This window comes from Falco cherrug, chromosome 2 (genome assembly GCF_023634085.1).
Source record: "Falco cherrug isolate bFalChe1 chromosome 2, bFalChe1.pri, whole genome shotgun sequence".
NCBI classification, from domain to species: Eukaryota; Metazoa; Chordata; class Aves; order Falconiformes; family Falconidae; genus Falco; species Falco cherrug.
In genome coordinates this window covers 9,721,204-9,741,962 of record NC_073698.1, presented here as the reverse complement: position 1 = coordinate 9,741,962, position 20,759 = coordinate 9,721,204, and the positions used below count along the sequence as shown (strand labels likewise).

General features: G+C 39.1%; 1 protein-coding gene across 1 annotated transcript in view; it reads left to right on the top strand.

Annotated features, from left to right (window-relative positions):
* The window catches only part of LOC102054087 (metabotropic glutamate receptor 5), a 156,323-nt gene that overhangs the window by 120,501 nt on the left and 15,063 nt on the right, over positions 1-20,759 (top strand). Inside the window, exon 6 of the mRNA XM_027798962.2 lies at positions 3,005-3,944. Coding sequence (XP_027654763.1) covers positions 3,005-3,944 — 940 coding nt within the window. The remainder of the gene's footprint in view (positions 1-3,004; positions 3,945-20,759) is intronic.

Below are 20,759 nucleotides of genomic sequence, written 5' to 3'. Positions count from 1 at the left end.
AAGTAGGTAGTGTTGATCATGCAACAAGCTCAAAAGGTGAAACCCAAGCACCCAGAAATCCTGGAACAGATGGACTGGCCAGAAGGCAGAGATTTTGGAGCATTGCCTGAGAACATAGCTTATGCTTAAGAGGCACCATCATATAATGAGTTCTCAGAAGGTGTTATGCTTTGTTTACTGATGGATCCTGTCATGTGGTAGGAAACCATTAGAAGTGGAAAGGTGCTTTGTGGAGTCCCACACAGTAAGTCATTGAAGCCACTGAGAGTCAAGTCAGTTTGCAGAAGTGAAAGCCATCCAAGTAGCCCTAGAGATTGCTGAATGAGAAAAGTGGCCTGTGCTCTATCTCTGTACCGACTCCTGGATGGTGGCTAATGCCCTCTGGGGGTGGCTACAGGAGTGGAAGAGGACCAACTGCCATTGCAGGGGTAAACCCATCTGGGCTGCTGCATTGTGGGAGGACATGACTGCCCAGGTAGAAAACATAGCTCTAAAGGTACATCATGTAGACACTCACATGCCCAAAAACAACGCCACTGAAGAACATAGAAACAATGAACGGGTAGACAAGACTGTCAAAAATGAAATTGATCAGGTGGATCTGTACTGGGAGCGTAAGGGTGAGAGATCTGTAGCTCAATGGGCACACAAAACGTTCAAACATCTAGGAAGAGATGCAAAATACAGATGGCCTCATGATCAAGGGGTGGACCTGATCATGGAGGCCATCACACAGGTCACTCACGAACGTGAAACATGCTGCAATCAAGCAAGCCACACAAGTAAAGTCTCCCTGGAACAGAGGGCGGTGGCTGGGTTTTCAGTGTGGTGAGGTATGGCAAATTGACTGTATTGGACCACTGCCACAAACACGCCAAGGCAAGCGCCACAATCTTACCATGGTGTAAACAACTACAGGTTGACTAGAAACATACCCTGTAAACCATGGCACTGCCCAAAACACCCCCTTAGGCCTTGAAAGGCAAATTTTGTGGTGACATGGTACCCTAGAAAGAATTGAATCATGCAATTGGACCCCTTTCTGAAATAGCCTCATTAACTCCTGGGCAAAGGACCATGGCATTGAGTGGGTGTAGCACCCGCTATTGCCCAAAAGCCTCTGGAAATGTCGAGAGATATAATGGATATATGTTGGTACCCCACAACTGAACATACTGCTTCTCCTGTCCTGAGCACCCATTTTAAGAGATGGTACATGTCATAGCCTATTCTGTGAACATTTAGAGGAGTGAAGGAAGCCCAAGGATAGTAATATCTGTGTGTTAAAGGACAGGGCATAGTTGTTAATGAGAATGTATAAATCTGTATGTTGCCTATGAAGATGGTTTAAGTTATGTAGTTTAAGTGTTGGTAAGAAGCGATTTCGGTAATGAGAATGAGATGGTTAGAAGATAGATACAGAGAGAGAGAGAGAGAGAGAGAGAGAGAGATAGTAAATTATGTGGGACCTGAACATGTTGAAAATGGTATGGAATAAGGGGTGGAGATTCTATTGGGTCTCGCTGAGATGGAGTTAATTTTCCCCACATCAGCCCTCGTAGTGCTGTGCTTTGTGTTGGAAGCTAGAAAGGTGGTGATAACACACCAGTGTTCTGGCTACTGCTGAGCAGCATTTGCACAGCATCAAGGCTGTCTCTCCAACCTTCCCCTGTTACAAGCAGGCTGGGTGTGGGCAAGATCTTGGGAGGGGACATAGCTAGGACAGCTGACCCACACTGACCAAAGGGATATTCCATATCATATGACATCTGCTCAGCAATAAAAGCTAAGAGAAAGGAGAAGGAGGGAAGGACATTCTTTTATTAATGATATTTGCCTCCTGGAGCAACCACTAAGCATACTGAAGCCCTGCTTCCCAGGAAGTGGCTGATGGGAATTAGAGAATAAATTTTTTGTTCTCCTTTGCTTCTGCACATGGCCTTTGCTTTTGCTTTGTTAATTGCCTTCATTTTGATTCAAGAGTTTTTCCATCTTTTTTTCTCTCTGCCCTGTGCTGCTGAGGAGGGGATTGATAGAGTGTCTTGGTGGGCACCTGGTGTTCAACCAGGCTCAACCCACCACACCTATCCAGGCTTTACAGTGCAAAAGGAAAGGAGGGATAGAGGAGGGATGTGAGCAACAAGTTTTCTGCCAGCTTTTCCTTCTGGCCATTAATCTGCACAGTGGGGAATGTAAAGGTTGACTTCCTGTGACCTGTGTATATAGAATAGCTTATTAAAACTTATACAGAGACTGAAAAACAAGTGTCCTTATATGAGTTGCACTGCTAATTCAGCTTTGACACTAATTTATTTAATTCAGTTTGATTTCATGAGTTAGATGATGTTTTAATTCCTCAGAAGTCTCAAAAGCATGAATGACAGAGAAGTGAGCAGGATGTGCCATCCCAAATTACCTATTATCTGCAACTCTGATCCCAGAAAATTTTTGTTAGAAAAAAGGTAGCATTTCTGAGGCAGAAGCACTCTCCTTTTCTTGACAGCTAGAATCTGTAAGATTCTTTCCCATAATCATTAAACAAGTTGCAATATCCTTCATAATGTACAATATAATTAGTAGGATTGATGTCTGGTCCTTTAAGTGCATATAATATGCAGACAAGCCTGAAGCATTTTGCACTAAGGTAATGCAAATTGATTTTAAAATTTGTTCATAAATTACTATGTTTAAAAAAATTTAACAGGAAAATTTCACTGTGAGAGATGACTTGTCTTAATCAGCTTGGCCATTTTTCTAGTCATCATGTTATATTCCAGATAAAGTATATTACTGAAATAAGTAGTCACTGAAATGTATTTATTGTGACATTATATTAACAATCTTAGCCTACACTTATTATAATGGCACCTTCCTGAGAGATAAAAAGAAGAGAAATACCAGGAAAACCTGTAACTATATCATTGAAGATCTCACTCCTACATACTTGTTTACCTTCTCTTTTTCTGTTGTTTTTTGGTTGTGTTGTTTTTTTTTTTTCCTGTAGGTTGTGACCTCATCCCAGTCCAGTATCTCAGATGGGGTGATCCTGAACCAATTGCAGCAGTTGTTTTTGCATGTCTGGGCCTGCTGGCCACCTTGTTTGTTACAGCTATATTCATAATGTACCGTGATACTCCAGTGGTCAAATCATCCAGCCGAGAACTTTGCTACATCATTCTAGCTGGCATCTGCTTGGGTTACTTGTGTACTTTCTGTCTCATCGCAAAACCTCAACAGATTTACTGTTATCTTCAACGAATTGGCATCGGCCTCTCCCCAGCTATGAGTTATTCTGCTCTAGTAACTAAAACCAATCGCATTGCAAGAATCCTGGCTGGAAGCAAGAAGAAGATTTGTACAAAGAAACCCAGGTTCATGAGTGCCTGCGCCCAACTGGTTATTGCATTTATCCTGATATGTATACAATTAGGCATAATTGTTGCTCTCTTTATAATGGAGCCACCAGATATAATGCATGATTATCCAAGCATCCGAGAGGTCTACCTGATTTGTAACACCACCAACTTGGGTGTTGTAACTCCCCTTGGATATAATGGATTATTAATTTTGAGTTGCACCTTTTATGCATTTAAGACAAGAAATGTCCCAGCTAATTTCAATGAAGCAAAGTATATCGCCTTTACAATGTATACCACCTGCATCATTTGGCTGGCTTTTGTGCCAATATATTTTGGAAGCAACTACAAGATAATCACCATGTGTTTCTCAGTAAGTCTGAGTGCCACGGTGGCACTCGGCTGCATGTTTGTGCCCAAGGTCTATATCATCCTTGCTAAGCCTGAAAGAAACGTACGCAGTGCATTTACCACATCAACCGTAGTCCGCATGCACGTAGGGGATGGAAAGTCATCTTCAGCCGCAAGCCGCTCGAGCAGCCTGGTGAACCTATGGAAAAGAAGGGGATCGTCTGGTGAAACCCTTAGGTAAAGTTTCCTAATGTGGGAGTGTGGGGAAGAAATTATGGTCTTCTAAGAGTTACGAATAGCGGAAGGACAAAGGGAAATAGGTTTGTTTCCTTTGCCTCTGCACTGGGAGAGGAATTAATCCTCTCTCCCACCTTTGTAACAGTTTGGGGTTTGATTTAGTTAAAACGCTTGTGCAGAAACAGGGGACAGAGCAATGGGCAAACAATTACAAGGCTGGAAGTACTGGCTGTGTCAACTGTAGACTTATTATAAGGAGGGAAACTAGATCTTAGGAGGGAAAAAAAACCCACAAAAGAATGAGAATTATAACTCATTGCTTTGTCCTGAATGCACCCATTTACAGTCTCTTCCCCTTAAATGAATTGCATAGTGTCTGTATTTTGCCTCTAGTCACAACAGTAAGACAACAGGGTTGCTACTAGTGCTACATAAACTAGGCGGAGTAATAAACACAAGTGATTTCATGAGCAGCCACTCTCAGGCATCTGAAGATCTGTTTCATATGACTCTTCTGTTACACCTTTTATCTCCTATTCCCTTGACTTTCCTTTCTTGCACTATCTCTTCCTGTTTCTTTGTTTTTATCCTCATCTATCTTCTCTTCTTCACTTTTCTTGATACCTTTTGCTGTGTTCATTCCCCTAACTCCACCAAATTCAGATGCTCACAGGCCCTGCTTTTGCTACCCTCCCTGTCACTAAACAAATGCTCCCCTGTGAGATATTTTGGTTTCTTCCCAAAGAATTATTTTAATCCAGTGATCATGAAGACAACTTGTATGTTCATTGTAAAAAAATTACAGTAAGTGAAAGAGAAAGGAGAGCTGTGGAGTACAATAGTGTTCTACTTCATAGACAGAGTGTATAGAATTGCACCCAGCCCAGCAGTGCATTTTCGTCTTTTGATCCCTTTCACCTTTGATACGAGTGCTATGGGGATGATTTGGGTTATTTAACTTCTGGCATAAACAAAGAATGCTGCCTGTATGAAAGTGCAGAGAAATGGGTTTGTCATTCCTCAGCTATGTGTGTCTAGCCTGGAAGTGACTAGTAGCCAGATTTTCCTCCTCACTGAAACACACATGGATCTTAGGATTGATAATACAAATATTTCCTGACATGCCATTGTTCACACTGTAATTGGCATGGAACGAGGACAATTTATACTTGCATCTTCGCGTGAACCACAGTTTAGACTTGAGGGAGGGTATTGCTAGTAATACCTGCAGGACAGATTATGCCGAAGTGATGATTTCTTTCTGTCAGTTTATCACTAATGCTTCTTTTTCAGTGACTTTGAATTGGTACAGAAATGACCAGTCTTATAAGAATTTTATACCTATGTTCAGTTAAGGTGGTATCTTCCAGTTTCTTTCCAGGTGCAGAGTAGGATGCTATTTTAAAATAATAAATCCTTTATCAGCTTAAGTGATGGTTACCTGCAATGACCTTTTCTACAGCCTCTGTCTGTATGCCTGAATGACCTGAGGTGTTCAGGTTAGAAGCCCTACAACAACTTCTGGGCCTGCTAAAAGAAGCATTCTTCATAACGTGTCCTTAATAGGAGGGCATTCCTCCTCTTTGAGATGATTATTATTTTCCCTCACTTTTGCTGCAGAGCTTATTTGCCATCTCACAGCCTTTTTACTCAACAAGATGAAGTTGTAGATGACGGGAAGATCTTGGGTTTGGCATTCATTAAGGCCCGGTTTTGAAAGATATTGCTCTAAATCTTTGTTTTGTTCTGAAAAGTAAGGAGTGTACCCTGCTACTAAATACCCTAAAAGACAAGGTGTATTCTCTTCTTTTTGAGGACTCCGTTTCCATTTCTTTATATACCTCAATGTGTAGATAACACCTGCAGTAGAGAGTTATTAGCAGAATGTAATAAATAGATCATCATCAACAATGACTTCTTTTTCAATAGCACTGTCTTGGAAATGTCTTCAATCCTGAAACACATTGAGAGTGCCTAGTATGTGTGTGTAGGAATGAGAAAGGCAGCTCAAAGCTGATATATTGGCTTATTTCCCTAGATATAAAGAACTATAACATTTCATTTGAAATTTGGAGGAAAAATTTCTATGTCATCAGCAGTGTTCGTCAACACATAAAACCGCAACAAAAGTCACTCCTAATCCATGTGTCTGATTCCTCAGCTGGCTAAACTGTGCCAGTGCCAGTGAGTTCAGCAGTGCTCAGTCAGTGGGTGCCTGAAAGGTCTGGGGATCCAAGGGCAAATTGGTTCCATCAGTCATGGGAAATTCTCTCTAATCAATGCCTATTTAGTTGCATGAAAGAAAACAAAAAGGAGTCCTGATATGGGCTGAGTAAATGTAAAATGCTGCTCAGGACTTCACCTATGTCTGATACCATCTCCAAAAAAGAACAGGAAACCACTGTCAGCTTCAGTTCTGCTTACTGTAGAGCATAAACAAACAAAGCCTGACCATTTTAGTTAATATTCAAACATTTATTTAATAAAATCTTTTTGTACACAGTAATATGTTTCAAGGTATTACTCAGTACAATGCTCAAAAAACTTGTTTGCATACTTACTCAAGTAAACACTGAAGTACTCAGAATCACAGAAAATATGCACTAGAGCTACATGGCATTATTTAAATAGCTCAGAGGGGTTTTATTTAAAAGAGAGTGAGTCACTGTTGAATTTAAAGAAACATGCTATTTAAGTCACCAGTGTATAGAAGGGCCCCTATCATTAGCATTTTGCTTCTTGACACTAATTTATAGCACAGTGTAGTATTGCATCAAATCATTGTCAAACAGATAATGCCAATTCTCCATTCAGAGCTTTCACATCAGCTGCAAAATGACAGATAACAAGACTGCTTTTGCCTAAATAAAGCAATGCATCTGTTAGAGTCCTAAATGACTTTTTGCATGGGGTGTTCTTCAATGAAGAGAACACAGGCAAGCTGTGGATATGTGTTGGAATGAATCTTCACGTACTGAAATATGTAGAAAGAGAAAGTAAAACTATTCATTACCTAGTGAAATGAAAACCTTTTCAAGTAGGCTATTGTGATTCAGCAGTATTCGCCAAAACATATTCTATCCTCATTTAGATAGGGATATATTTTAATGGGGCTAACAAACCAGACATTATCAGAAGTGACTCCACAAAGAAGAAGGCTGAATACTACATAGCTGGAGTCAAAGCCACACAACCTGTGTAGAGAGGCATACAGACCTTCTGCTTCCAGGTACCTTACCAGTTAATTTCATAGCAACTTGGAAGGCCATAAATAAATTGAGCAAATCTTGCCTTAAGGTTCCAGGAATATGCTACTCAGCCCTTTTGCTGTCCAGAAGAGTCCAAAATACAAGACTAATTTATCCTCTCCTCGTTTTCAAATAAAACCGTATCCCAGGTAAAGTAAAGACTGTATATTTCTGCTACAAGAGCTACCACTATGATATTTCTAGCCAGGACTGCACACCAAAAGGTCTCAGTCATGATGCTACCTTCACCAGGCAGACAGAGCAGATGTTCCAAAGTTTCTCATGCCTTTTAGTATCTTAGCCCTGGATTCCACACAGTAATTTAACCACTGTAGGTGTTTATCTCTTCTGGAACATGTCTTTAATTGGCCCAGACTACACATGCCCCATTTTCCAAGCTTACATATACCAACCCTTTGAACACAGGCATCTCCCTCCAACTAATTGTAGAAAAGAGCAACCTGGCATCCTTCTATAGATCAAGCTGTGACCTGGACACAAACAGCAGAGCTGTTCAGGCGGTGAGGTGGGAATTGCTGAAAGAAGAGTGAGGTCAGAAAACACCATTGCAATCCCAAGGTAAGGCTCTCTGCCTGGAGATTTGAGGCTTAGTTCATATGCATCCCCCTTTGTTTATTTTTGCAGTAACAGTGAGAGGTAGAAGAAAGGAATTAGGCAGCTAAAGTGTTTTTTAACTGCCAGTTGGCTGTTCTCCCTGTGATGATGTAGGACTCATTTAGGTGTCTTGTACCACATTTGCAAAAGGCTGCAAGCCACAAGTACACTCCTGAAACTATGCAAGACAGATCATCATCTTCTAAATGAGTTAGGATTACTGAAGATAACTATTCATAACTATTCTAAAGGACTGAGCAGTACTTTCAATGTTACCCAGGCAGGTAGATATGATCACTGAACAGGAAAGAATCATCACCAGCACAGTCAGATAATGTTAGCCATATTCAAGATGCATTGGATGTTTTTGGTACTGCACATAATTCCTCCATAAAAATGTGAACAATACTAGACAACAGAAAAAAGATGCATATTGATTTCTGCATGTTATCGTAGACACTCATCCACAGCAACTCACAAATCTCACTGAGATTAAAGCTTAATAGCCCAGTGTGACAGTGATGCTTTATTCCACCTGGACTTACCTCATGATGCAGTAATTCCTAAAGATTTAAACATAAACTGTGGCTGTAAAAACAAATGAAGTACTAATTTGTTTTTTAATGTATTATCTTGTCCTTTTAAGAAGGTTGTTTATCACTGTGTGATTGCAGAACTGAGCATTGCTGTGTATACGTCTGCTGAAGTGATAGGACTGACAGCTTTCATTCAGGAGTGGAGAACCTTGCTTTAGTGAACCACAAAAATTAGCATAAATCATTACTATTTTGTTTTATCTTATTCAAGTTAGACAAGGGTGCTCCCACATCCACCTAAGAATCTGGTGCCATTCAGGAGCCTTTTTTTCTCCCTCTCAAGTGTTACATGGGTACAGCAATAGCAGCTTGAGGGACCAAGTGCCTGCCTTGCACAGGCATCAGAAAAAGCATTCAGGTGTCCAGGCTCATGTGCCATTAACTGTCATTCCTTGTCTCCTATGAGGAAAACATGATAAGCAAGGTAGAAAAGTAGACTTTTCCACTGGACTGGATTCAGCCCCGGACCACCAGTGGCTACAATTAGTGTTTACATCAGACAGTCCCAAACTGTGCTATAATGAAATATTTTGGAAGCAGGTGTCTACCATCACCCTGTGGGCTTTGTTTTATGCAAGGAACACCTGGTTTCTCCTCTTATCTGTTCTCTTTCCCTCTTATGACTGACTATATCTGTTTCATTACAATTCAAACAGGAGCTATCTTGATCCACAAAATAAGAAAACTATGCTTGGAACAGCCTAGAAACTGCCATTCATGGTTTTAAAATATTGCAGTCTAAATATTATATCATACATCAGTACATCATATCTCAGCATCAAAATCTTGAGGTTAGTTTTTTCAGAAGCCTGAATTGAAATTTCTCCAAAGAAACCACTTGGGTTTTTTCCCCCCTTGGGAAATTTTTCAAATATTCCTTCTAATTCTGAATCTAATTGAAATTAATTTAAAACACTGAAGAAAGAAGTGAACCAAAAATTTCAGGCTTGAATTAACTTGAGCAGTCTTAACTCTTACACCTTCTTCAACATCTGACTACTGCTATGCTGCATTATTAAGGAAGCCCTGGGAAATCTTTGAGTTTCCAGACAAATGGGAATCCCCATTAAAATTAACCTCTGCCACTGTTACACTTACCAAGCCAAGGGGCTCCAAGAAGCAACCCATGCAATTCCTGTTGCCCAGATATCAGTTCTTGGCTGATTGCAAGCCACATCCATAAATAAGTGGATAGACCTGAAGCCATGGCCATCAAGCTGTGATCAAATCTTTTTAGAATGTGTCTGTGCATTATCAGCATGAGGATTTCAGATGTAAATGTGAGAGAATCAAATTCCCTGTGCCTCAGGAAGATAAGTTGCCTGAGAGACAAAAAGGGCTGTTATATGACATGGAACTTTCAGATCTGAAAGAATACGGAGTACAAGAAAATCTGGGGGAGTTTTGTGGAAAGCTGAAGCTGGCTTACATTCCTCCATGTGTGTGCACACCCATTGAGAAAGATACTGATCGTGAGTTTCTGCCACAGCGTGTTCTATTGGGACACATTTCTTATAGTACAAGTGCCAATTTTGTCTTCATTTATATGCAGCTTGAACAATTTCTTTGACACATTTTGAATGATGATAAAAGTACACTGCACTTCTCTTCCAAACTAATTTGTAAAAATTTTTACTTACCGAAAAACTTTTTACTTACCAGATGTTGTCAGGGTATTGGCTACAGGTTCATACTCACCATTTTCCCAGTCAAAGGGCTGAGATACCCTTGGTGATCTGATTTGTCACACGGTACACTAAGATTAACACTCTATCAGGTCCATTGTCTGGCAAGACAGGGGAAAAAACAACTTTCCCAGTCCATAGGATAACAGCCACAGGCTTCATGAAAATCGTTGGTTCTGCAGTTTATGCAGGTAGTTGCACTGGTTTATGCATAGCAGTGTGAAACCAAATCTAGAAGAGGTTGTAACCTCAGGATACAGAGCTCAGGACTGGTGGATCACCTCTCATATGGAGTTATATCAGCAGCCTGTCAGTTATGCCGACTCGGATTGCTCTCCTCCTGGAGCCTGGTGGAGCCATTCTGCTTTGTATAAAATAAACACTGATTGGAAAAGGCAGAAAGTTATTTTCTAGTCTGGTGAAAAGAGCAATTATTTTTAATGGCAGAGGAGAGATTCCAGCTTGGGTCTCTTGGACCCCACAAGTGCCCCATCCATCAGGCTTTTATATTAGCTTTACACTAAAAGACCTTTACAATTCTGGTTTTATTTCACTGGCCAAAAAAAAAAAAAAAAACCAAACCCAAACCAACAAACAAACAATAACAAAAAAACCCCAAACACTAAAAAAAGGGTATCATTCATTATTTGATACCTTGATGTTTTGTAGGACAGAAAAATAATGTATTGGTGACTTTTTATTTTTTAAATAAACCCTTGTGTGTATGGGGATCTAATCAGGTGATAATCGAAGACTGTGAATAGGGAGAACTAATATTTGAGAAGTTATATTATAGAAATGACCAGCACCATCCTTGAACTGTAGCAGTGGCCAGCTTTTAGCCATTGCTTACCTCAGTGCAATAAATCCCAGTGGAAGGTGAAAAGTGAAAGTGCTGCACAAAAGAGGACCAGAGATTACTGTAAGGCAAAAGATGCCACTGAGAAATCATCATGTACCAAAAAATAAGGTAATTTCTACAGATGCTGTTTAAGGGGACCATTGATGACAAATTGCATGTGAGTGCTTAGATGGCTTTGTATTGTGAGATGATGGCAAAACAGTGAGGGTTAAGCTTCTTACACGACACAATGTCATTAAAGCAGGTAACAATTTACACAAAGTGAAGGTTTGGCTCAGTGGGTATTGCTCTTACGTAAAAAAACAAAACCTAGTCACAGTGATACAAAAAAAAATTATTTGTTTGCCTTGTAGCCTTGTGAAAAAGGAATTTTGATGTATGCAGGAAAAAAAACATTTGACTCTTCAGGGGAAGTCATTATCCTTTTGACTGATTAGTCTGCATTTATTAATGAATCAGTTCCCAAATGGATCATTTGGAGCTATTTTAATCTAATATGCTACAAAAATTTAGATTGAGAGATTACTGAATGGTTTGAGTCCTTCAGTTTTCCCTAAATAATTTAGTCTTGGTGTCTTTTTGGACAAGCTTGATACTGTGATTAATTAAACTTCAACTATTATGAAATGACTGAAGAATATTTTATGAAACTCAGTGAAAGTTATTAGGTCTGGAAGATTTTGATAAATTGCTGCTAAAACATTCCATCTGTATAATGAATTTATATTCTTGAATGCCCTGATTACAATGATTTCTAATTTCTATACAGAACTAGTGGTGGTGTTCTGAGTTTTCCCCTCAACTTAAATTTAATTAAAGTACTGATTGACTGATACAAATTGTTTGGCTGCATTAAGTGAGCATATGTATTCAAGCCTAATTTTTTGAATTATTTATATTATTAAGACAGCACCTCCACCATTTTGAACCACATATCAAAGCTGAACTGTGCAAATTAAATTATGCTGTAAGCGGTTCCCTGCTTACTGTTACACAAATACGCTCTAGATTGCAAATGCAGCCTTGCTAGTGTACTACAAAAAAAAAAAAAAAAAAAAGAAATGGAAGGAGCAGTGAAGATGGGACCCAGGAGTTTGGTTTATTTTTTAGGGGAAGAAAGAGCTGAGAAAGATTTTTCTATTTTGTAACAGCCATGTCTACCTCTTTTACCTTTTTTTGCCATCTTCAAGCCTGTCTCCCAAAATTTTGGTGACAAATAAATGTCACCATATACTATATCAATGCTGTCCTTATCGTTCATGCTGAAGAGCACCGACAAGCCATGCAGATGGCATCATGCCCATCAGTATGCATGATGCAGATCCTCTTGCCAGCTACCATCTGACCCGAGCACACGTTTATCTACCAAAGGAACTTCTGGATCTTTCCAGAGCAAACTTTGATATAAACGGGCATTGGAATTAATTTGATAAACAGACAATTAGGACACCCTCCTTCCAAGGTCCAAACAAGATATAAGCTAGTCTGCCACTGTTGGAAATACCTGTAGGAATGATAAAGAATGGTATTTGTCCTTGAATACTGCAAGTTAGTGTGAGCTGGGAGAAGAGCTGGAATTTCAGCTGACTTAGAACTGCATTTGGTTATAGATTTTTTTAATAACTGTAGCTGAAATTCAAAGCAGGTGTCTGTTAAAATATATAAACACAAAACTCCTTTAATTTGCTATAGTTTCAATTATAACATTATATATTGCTGTGATTATCCAGTTTGCTGCCAGTTGATGACTTATTACACAATTACACATTGCTAGAAAAAAAACGAAGTAATTTTACAGTTCACTATCCAGTAATGAGGTAGGAGAAAAAGAAAGATTAAAAATCTAATAAACACTAAAGATGCAAAACATCAGAAAACAAAACAGAGTTAATATATTAAATATACAGCATAGCATAACAGATCTTGAGTAATAAAAAACATTAGAAAAGAGAAACTTCTTTCTCCTAAGTCAGCAAAATTGAAAAATGTCATGTTAAACTAGATGCCAAGGTAAGGCACTGCAAAGTAGGCCCCCATCCATCCATTTCCCAAACCTAGATAAGTTTCTAATATTTAAAATACTTCAGAGGAAATGAGATTTAGCTTCCCTTTTCAACACAATGAAGGAAATAGTGAATTAATTAATGGCACCTTCCTATGGCATGTCTAGTTCTGCAAACCCAAAGCAGAGGGGACAGCTCAGCATGGGGAGTAGAATGGGTAGAACAAGAAGTACTATGTGAATGAGACCCTATTGTACAAAAATCCTATACAATGTTTTGTCCAATATTTCAGAAATACCCTTTCTGGAAGAAGGTAAATAAACATATTGGTAATATTTTGCTATCAGTCTGATCTTCCCTTGAGCCAGTATAATGTTTTGTATATCATTCCATCAAAAATGTCATTTTAATTCACCAGCTGCAATTACATATGATTGCTTAATTAGAATAAGCTGTAAAAAAAAGATGCACTTGAAAAAAAATAAATTGTGAGTTTGGCTTTAAAGTAATTTTGCTTGTTGAAATTGAGCTATTGAGCAAACAATGTTTATATGCTGACTTTTTTAAAAGGAACAAAAAGTGCCATGCTTGATAATATATAATTTATTTTAGCCATTATATAAATGGGAAAATGTCACACAATAATTTGAAACCTCTTTAAAAATATTCAGTGCAATATGATAAAATGTCAAGATGGCATGATCAGTCTCACGGACTTGATTTTCAAGAGCACAGTATGTTTGTATTTCAAAGCAACCCCTACAATAACAACACCAAATATTTTTCATATTTAATTCTTTAACATTTATGTAGAATTCTTCACACACATATTGTCTTACCTAGTCTAAAGGCCAGCCTTAACTCTGCTGCTATGAAATGCAAGTTCTTCATCATTCCTTAACCACAAGACCAAGTAATATTGCGGGTGAAAAATACTACTTGCACATAAGATCTGACAATTAAAAAATATAACTGAGTCCGGAAAGGCAGATGAACTGTCCAAGTTCCAGGCATAAACACATTGCAAGGACTCTAACAATGATGGAAAGACAATATTTCATCAATACACTGTAAAGCTTTCTGAATTCCCTCTCCTCTCTTAATTTCACTGTCCAGGGCTTTGAAAAAGTCTTGCTTCAGGTTTATTTCAAAATGGCCAAAAAGAGAGGTTTAGGATTGAAATTATAGTTATTACCTACTTTGATTATTGTTAAGTTGTGGGAAAGAGCTTGATTCAGAGTTTTAGACAGCTAATACTATTTTCAGTATCACAGACCAAAAACTGCAATCCCATCAATTAAGAAGCATCTTAGGAATTAATCACTGCAATGCTGAAATTAAGTCCCCAATATATAATTACCCATTGCCCTACAATGAGATTTGGCTGTATAATCACTCTCCTCTTAAGTGTTTCTGTGGAAACATTACTTTTTCCACCCTTGCCAGGTAGTTTCATCAGGACATTACTCCTGTGTTGATTAGAGCTACTCTGTTCCTCTGGGGTTAACAGTGCCAAGCACATACTTGGTGCTCATTAATTAATAACTTTTCTGCATGTCAGTAGAAGATTGCATTTGAAATATGGATCGATGACAGCTCTCCATCTCCAACACATCAAATTACATTTGCTTTGCATTGCATTAAAGAAAAACCAAAGACATCCTGAGATAACTTTTAGTTAGTTCAACTTCTTACCAAAAAAGAAGAGAGAGAAAAAAAATCTTATATCTAAGAGTAAAAGCCAGTTTCTAATTGCTGGGGGGGGGGGGTATTTTTTTTTTTTTCGGAGGACAGGTTATCTGAAACAACTACTTTTCGCAGTTGTAAGCACTTGTCTTTTGGGTAGTCTTTCTCAGCCGGTGTAGCTTAGATAGTTTAACAGAATCTGTATACTACTACCCACATCTATCCATAGACTACGTTTCAGGTATTTGACCATACTGCTCAGAAATGTGGGCTATGGCACAACTTCTTGGTATGGCCTGCCAACACCCTCCAGATACACTCCCATATGGAATGGACTGTTGGTCAAGGCATCCAAGACTCTGCATGGAAATCAAGACAGAGCAGGGTCAGGAGGGGCCATGAGCACACCTGGGTCTCACTATAACATGAAGACAGGACCACCAGGATATCAGCACCTGGTTCTAAAGTGTAGGCATAGTGTAATAAAGACCACATCTAAAGACTATCTGCTTCAGCTCTTTGTCGTTGTACAAGGGCTCACAATTTCACTGGAAAACAAACAAACAAACAAAAAAAAAAAAGTAAGGATCTACACATTACAACTGGTTTCTAGCAGTTGGATGACTATTAATCTCATTCAGGATGATGATCCCCTTATTTCCCCTTTGTTTCCCACAGTATCCATTAATTTTTGCCGACAAGAGGAGTTTTGTTGAGAGGTGAAGGAGGCAAGGAAAAGGTCCAGCAGTCCTTCATTCCCGAGCAGTCACACTGGTGTTTCCTGCCATGTATCACATGTACATCAAGTTCACTAAAAGCCAAGGCAGTACAGACAGACATGGTTTCTTTCAGCCCAGGAGGAAGTTTCTTTCTCTACTGATTTCCTCTGGAGAGTGCAGAGCACTGCTGTGTAGGACAGAGTGATGCGACAAAGTATTCAGCAAATAGACAAGTGCCAAAGTGACTGAATTACTAGGAATTACTTCCCAAATTTCCTGTCAATGATGAACATCTATAAAAAATATTAGTATGCATCATTACGCATTTTTCTTAAGATAACTCATCTCTGTGCAAGAAAATGACACAGCTCATAATGCTACACCCAAAGACCCCCAAAAAAACACTAAAAATGACTCAAAATCTTTTAAATTCTTAAACAGAATTTAGCAGCTGCCTTTCTGCACAGAAGCAAAGTCTTCTGTCTTTTCTAACTAATACATAGTCCTGGAATTGACAATGAGTCTATTCTTGCAAATACTACTCACACTGCCTTCTCCATACACCAGCTGAAATACCACATTAATTTTCACATTAACATTTTTTATGACAACTGCAAAGAAATGTTTGAGGGTTTTTTCTCTCCTCAGGTTAAATCTTTTCAAGCAATCCTTTGTTTTAACAACCAGGAAGGGGACATTTTTCTAATGTAAGACCTTCTGAGGCAAAATCATGTCTTTTATCTGCTCTGAAAGCTGAACACCTTTTTTTTTTTTTACACAGAACCTCTGATGTGCCTTTCCAGAATGGTCACCCACAGAACTTTGCATCTTCCTTGCACTGGTTAGATGCAGTTTTCAGACTAGGAGGGTTGATTAGAGTTTGGTCACTGTTTTCATAATTACATGGATATTTAACACTGACTGAATGGCAGTGGAGCAGTTACTATGATTCAAAGCTTTGAGGTATTCTATGACAGCATACTATTTCTGATGGTGTAATTTTCTCTTGAGTGGATGGAAAAACTCGAGAGATTCATAGTATCTCTCCTCTGATGTTCATGGCAGTGAAACCTATGCTAGTGACTGAGGAATGGGCAGTTTGGGGGGTTTCTTTATCTGCGTCACATACATCCTAGCCAGGGGTTCTTCAGGATGGAGTTACCAAGGACACTTACCTCGTTTCCTTCTGTTGGCTACTTTTTAGTATTCAGCTTATTGTGAACATTTAGAGTCCCCAAATTCCTTCTCTTAGTCTTGACTTTCTCTCTTTCTGTCTTGTTGGGCACAGAGTACCTCTTTTGGCTATCTGAATGTAACTGTGTTTCCTTCCTGCTCTTCCCAAACTCTACTTCCATTGATGTCTGACACCTCCACCCCAGCTTTATTTCCTTTTCTTTCCTGTGAAGTTTCTAAAATATTCTTTTCCTTTTGCTATTTCTCTCTGTCTACCCCAATGTAATTTGTACAATCCAGTTTGACTTCCTTCATATTTTTCAGTGAATTTATCTACTCTCTAAGCCCCTCCACTTTTTCCTCTGCTCTAGGAAACTTAATATGTATGTGTCCTGCACGAGTTTCGTGCCTCTCTGGGAGCACTCCATATACCGCATTCTGGATTGCCTTAAAAGCTTGGTAGCCAGTCCACAAAGCTCCTGTTGTTCCTCATTTCAGTAAGGTTACAATTATAAATGAAAGGACCTCTCTGCACTGAGCACACCTCATTTTACTGTCTCTGGTTCACTCTCAGATTCACGAAGGTTCTTCCTCAATTATTTATGCAATATACACTGCCTCTGAGGATCTGCTAAAACTGCATCCAAAGTTTAGCTTCACTTTGTGTGCACTCAGGTTATTTCTCTTTTACAGAGTTGTTCTTTTCAAGGTACCTTTTGCTATCTAGATCAGGTCACTGGATAAGCAATCAATAACTGATTTATTCTGTAATACTAGCAGTGTTAAAATGTACCAGCTTCCTCACAGAAGTGTGTTAAATGCCCACAGTGCAGCTCCTCACATGTGGGAATGGGTTATCACAAACTTTTAGAGAAGACTTCTGCAAGCATTTTGCCCAAATTTTATTAAAGCATTTAAACAGGGATTTCAATACCTAGCACAAGAACTTGTACAATGAGGGTGAAATTCACCACCAGGAACAGAGCCAGCATAAGACTTCTTCAATGCTCACGCCCCAGTTAGGTGCTCAGAAAGTAAACAATGACCAGTTCTTATCCTGGTATCTTATCCAAGGATTAATTAGGTCCTCAAGTATTAAAATGTTTATCCAAGTGAATTTTTCATCCAAGTGCAAGGTACAGTATTTAAAACATCCATAGTATTGAACTGGACTCTAGGATTGGGGTTGATTTCTCTTGACCTTATGCCTACATCTCAGCAAGTCACTAGCACCCTTATATTGCTAATGGAGGGAGGAAGGCCCACTGGGGACATGAACTGTGAGCCCACCCAAATGTTATCGCAGCAATCAACTACACCAGTGCTTGCTTTGACAAGCAGAGGAACAAATCCAGTGTAACAGAGATGGAGGATCAGAGAAAAAGATTAAGTTAGGGTTGACAATGTGGCCACCAGCTGATTTCTCACTGATCCTTAATTGAATTGTCAAACTGTTCAGCCAAGCATTTTCGTCTGACTCCAAAAAATATTAAAGACAGAAGGTTAGCATGCTATTTAGTATGCAGAACTTTTTGGCTCCTCCTATCTATCTATCTATCTATCTATCTATCTATCTATCTATCTATCTATCTATCTATCTATCTATCTATCTATCTATCTATCTATCTATCTATCTATCTATCTAAAAGGAAATGGTGAGCACCTCTCCTGCATAGCCCTGTTTGCTTTAACACAGGTCTGGGATTTTATGCAGTTGTTCCACTGCTCCCACAGCTGCTTTGCACTATACCCCACCACTGCCACCGTAGCATTCATGTGCATGGCCTTTTGCACAGCAGCTGTCACAGAAGAGCTGAGCATGCAATCACTTCTTTCTGTTTGCTCCTGTTGTTGTCGTGATTTATTAGGTACAAAGGCAGGAGACTGGCCCCGCACAAGTCGGAAATAGAGTGTTTCACCCCAAAAGGGAGTATGGGGAATGGTGGGAGAGCTACAATGACCAGGTAAGCAAACAGCAAGTGGCCTTAGGGCAGTGTGATATGTCTGTGAACAAGAGGAGCAGCCCTGGGACAATGCCAGGCCAGATCCTCTGTCTGTAATTCCTGTGCATCCCATAACAGTATGTTTAGAAAAGAAAAAGGAAATAGAAAACACGTGGCCACTGCTGATTTCTGTGTTCCATCTGACCTCCAAAAAAAAAACCCTGCACCATGTTCATTCAAGTGATCCGAACCACGTGTCCTGTGTGATGTTGTTGTAATATGGTGCTCTGGGGAGGAGAAGCCTTACACCAGACTCACTAAGCCAGTAGAGCAGATAAAGAGAGACAGCATTCAACCTTATAATAAGCAGCTCCAGAACTCCTCTGGAATGGTGGTCCCACTACATGTCAGGGGTTACATTAGGTCTAGTCAAAAGAGCTTTTAAAAAGACCAGAGAAAAACTGATGGATGAAAACATTTTCATTATGAAAATGTTGGTTCTTCTTATTAAATATATCTTGTGGGAAAGTGCTGAGTTTTACAGTGGTTTTAAGGAAAGGTTTCAAACTCATTTCAAATAGAGTTCAGAACACATTTTCATAGCTTTCTCCATTTAATTTAATTTATATATTTAATTTCAGATTTGTTTTGACCATTATATATTGCATGACACCGTCCACCAAAGTTACAATTTTAATGAATATCAAATACTAATTTTTTTCAGTGTTTCTGGGATGAACTGTTTCAATATGGCCATATTGATGTTTATGTATTGAAGTATTTCAAACTATTTAATTCTGTGAAATACTTGGAGATTTCAGCTATTCATCTCATTTTGAGCCAGTCAGATTTCCAAATGTTGAACTCTTCCACAGGACAGAAAATCCATTTCCCCAGACATCTCCATTAATAAATGAATAAGCAGCATGTGTCACAGATGGTTATAAATCTTTCATGAAATAATACTCTTAATAAGCATTGTATCGTTGTTTTACATTCTACTACAAGTTACAAGCATTTTGTTTACCATTTACTAAAAGACCTACTCACTCATTCCTTATTGACCCCTGCAAGGTATTTATAAATGTAACCTTAGAGCACAGTATGACCAAATTATACCTTTACTTTCCCCAAGTGTTACATGACAGGTGAATTTCACCATTGCAGGAGGGTGTTCAGTGAAACACTTGCACAGTGTTATGTTCCCCTTGGGTACCACAATATTCACTCATGTACATAAGGCTATCAACTATAACACCACACAGCACACACCTGGGGGACTCCCGCTGTTTAAGTAACATCAGGAACATTCATCTTTCAGTCTTGTACAAAATGTATACACGCCTGTTGGTTTGGGGTTTTTTTGTCAGCTGGGATTCTGTTTCTTGTCTGTGTGTTGTCTGGAATTTTTCCCCCCTACATTTCATTGCCTTCAGTGATATTTATTCTTCATTTAAAAGCTATCTGGAGTCAATATATAAGAGAAAAAGAGCAGAAAAGTACATGTAAATGCCAAACAACTGTAATTTGTTGTACAGTATTCAGCTCTGTTTTGCCTGGCCATATTTATATATTTGAAAAACTTCTTTTTTTTATATTTTATATCTTCACAGTGAAGAATCTGTTTGCATTCCAGACTGTAATCGATCTGAGTCAAGTAGAGAGGAGAAAAAGCTTCCTGTTAAAGAGGATGCCCTAACAGTCAAAAAGACTGGAAACTGTGTCAGTCTAATAGTTCCACAGCAAGACTGTCAGCTGCAAGACCTACTCAAACAGTTAAGAATACTTGCTGCTTAACAGAGAGTGCAATTGCATTTGATGGCTGTGTTTTGTTGTCTCCAGCCACAGTGTCCTGGCCAGTGGTCCTTGTCAAATTTCATGAGCTAAGTAGAGCTACCACTGCATAGCCTGGGAACCTCCCAGAGAGAACCTAGATGTTGCAGAAAGGAAAGTAGGTGCCATTCTCCTGTCTCAGTAAGTATCAGACCAGTGCTAGAAGTCACTGGGATGAAGTGCAGATGGAAAAAGACAGATGCAGGGGTCTGACCATCTGCGAATAATGAAAAAATCCCAATGGGATGAAAAGGTCCCATGATACTGACCAAATCCCACTTACATACTTTCAGTCTAAAAAATGCTGTGCAATTTCATACTGGGCAGTGCTGTTTAATCCTACATGCAATATTACTTTAGTGTTCCAACTCTAGCGTGGATTTTTTATATTTTTCACATTAAGGCCTAACTATGTCTGTATATTAGAATGGCTTGGGATTTTTCAATATGAA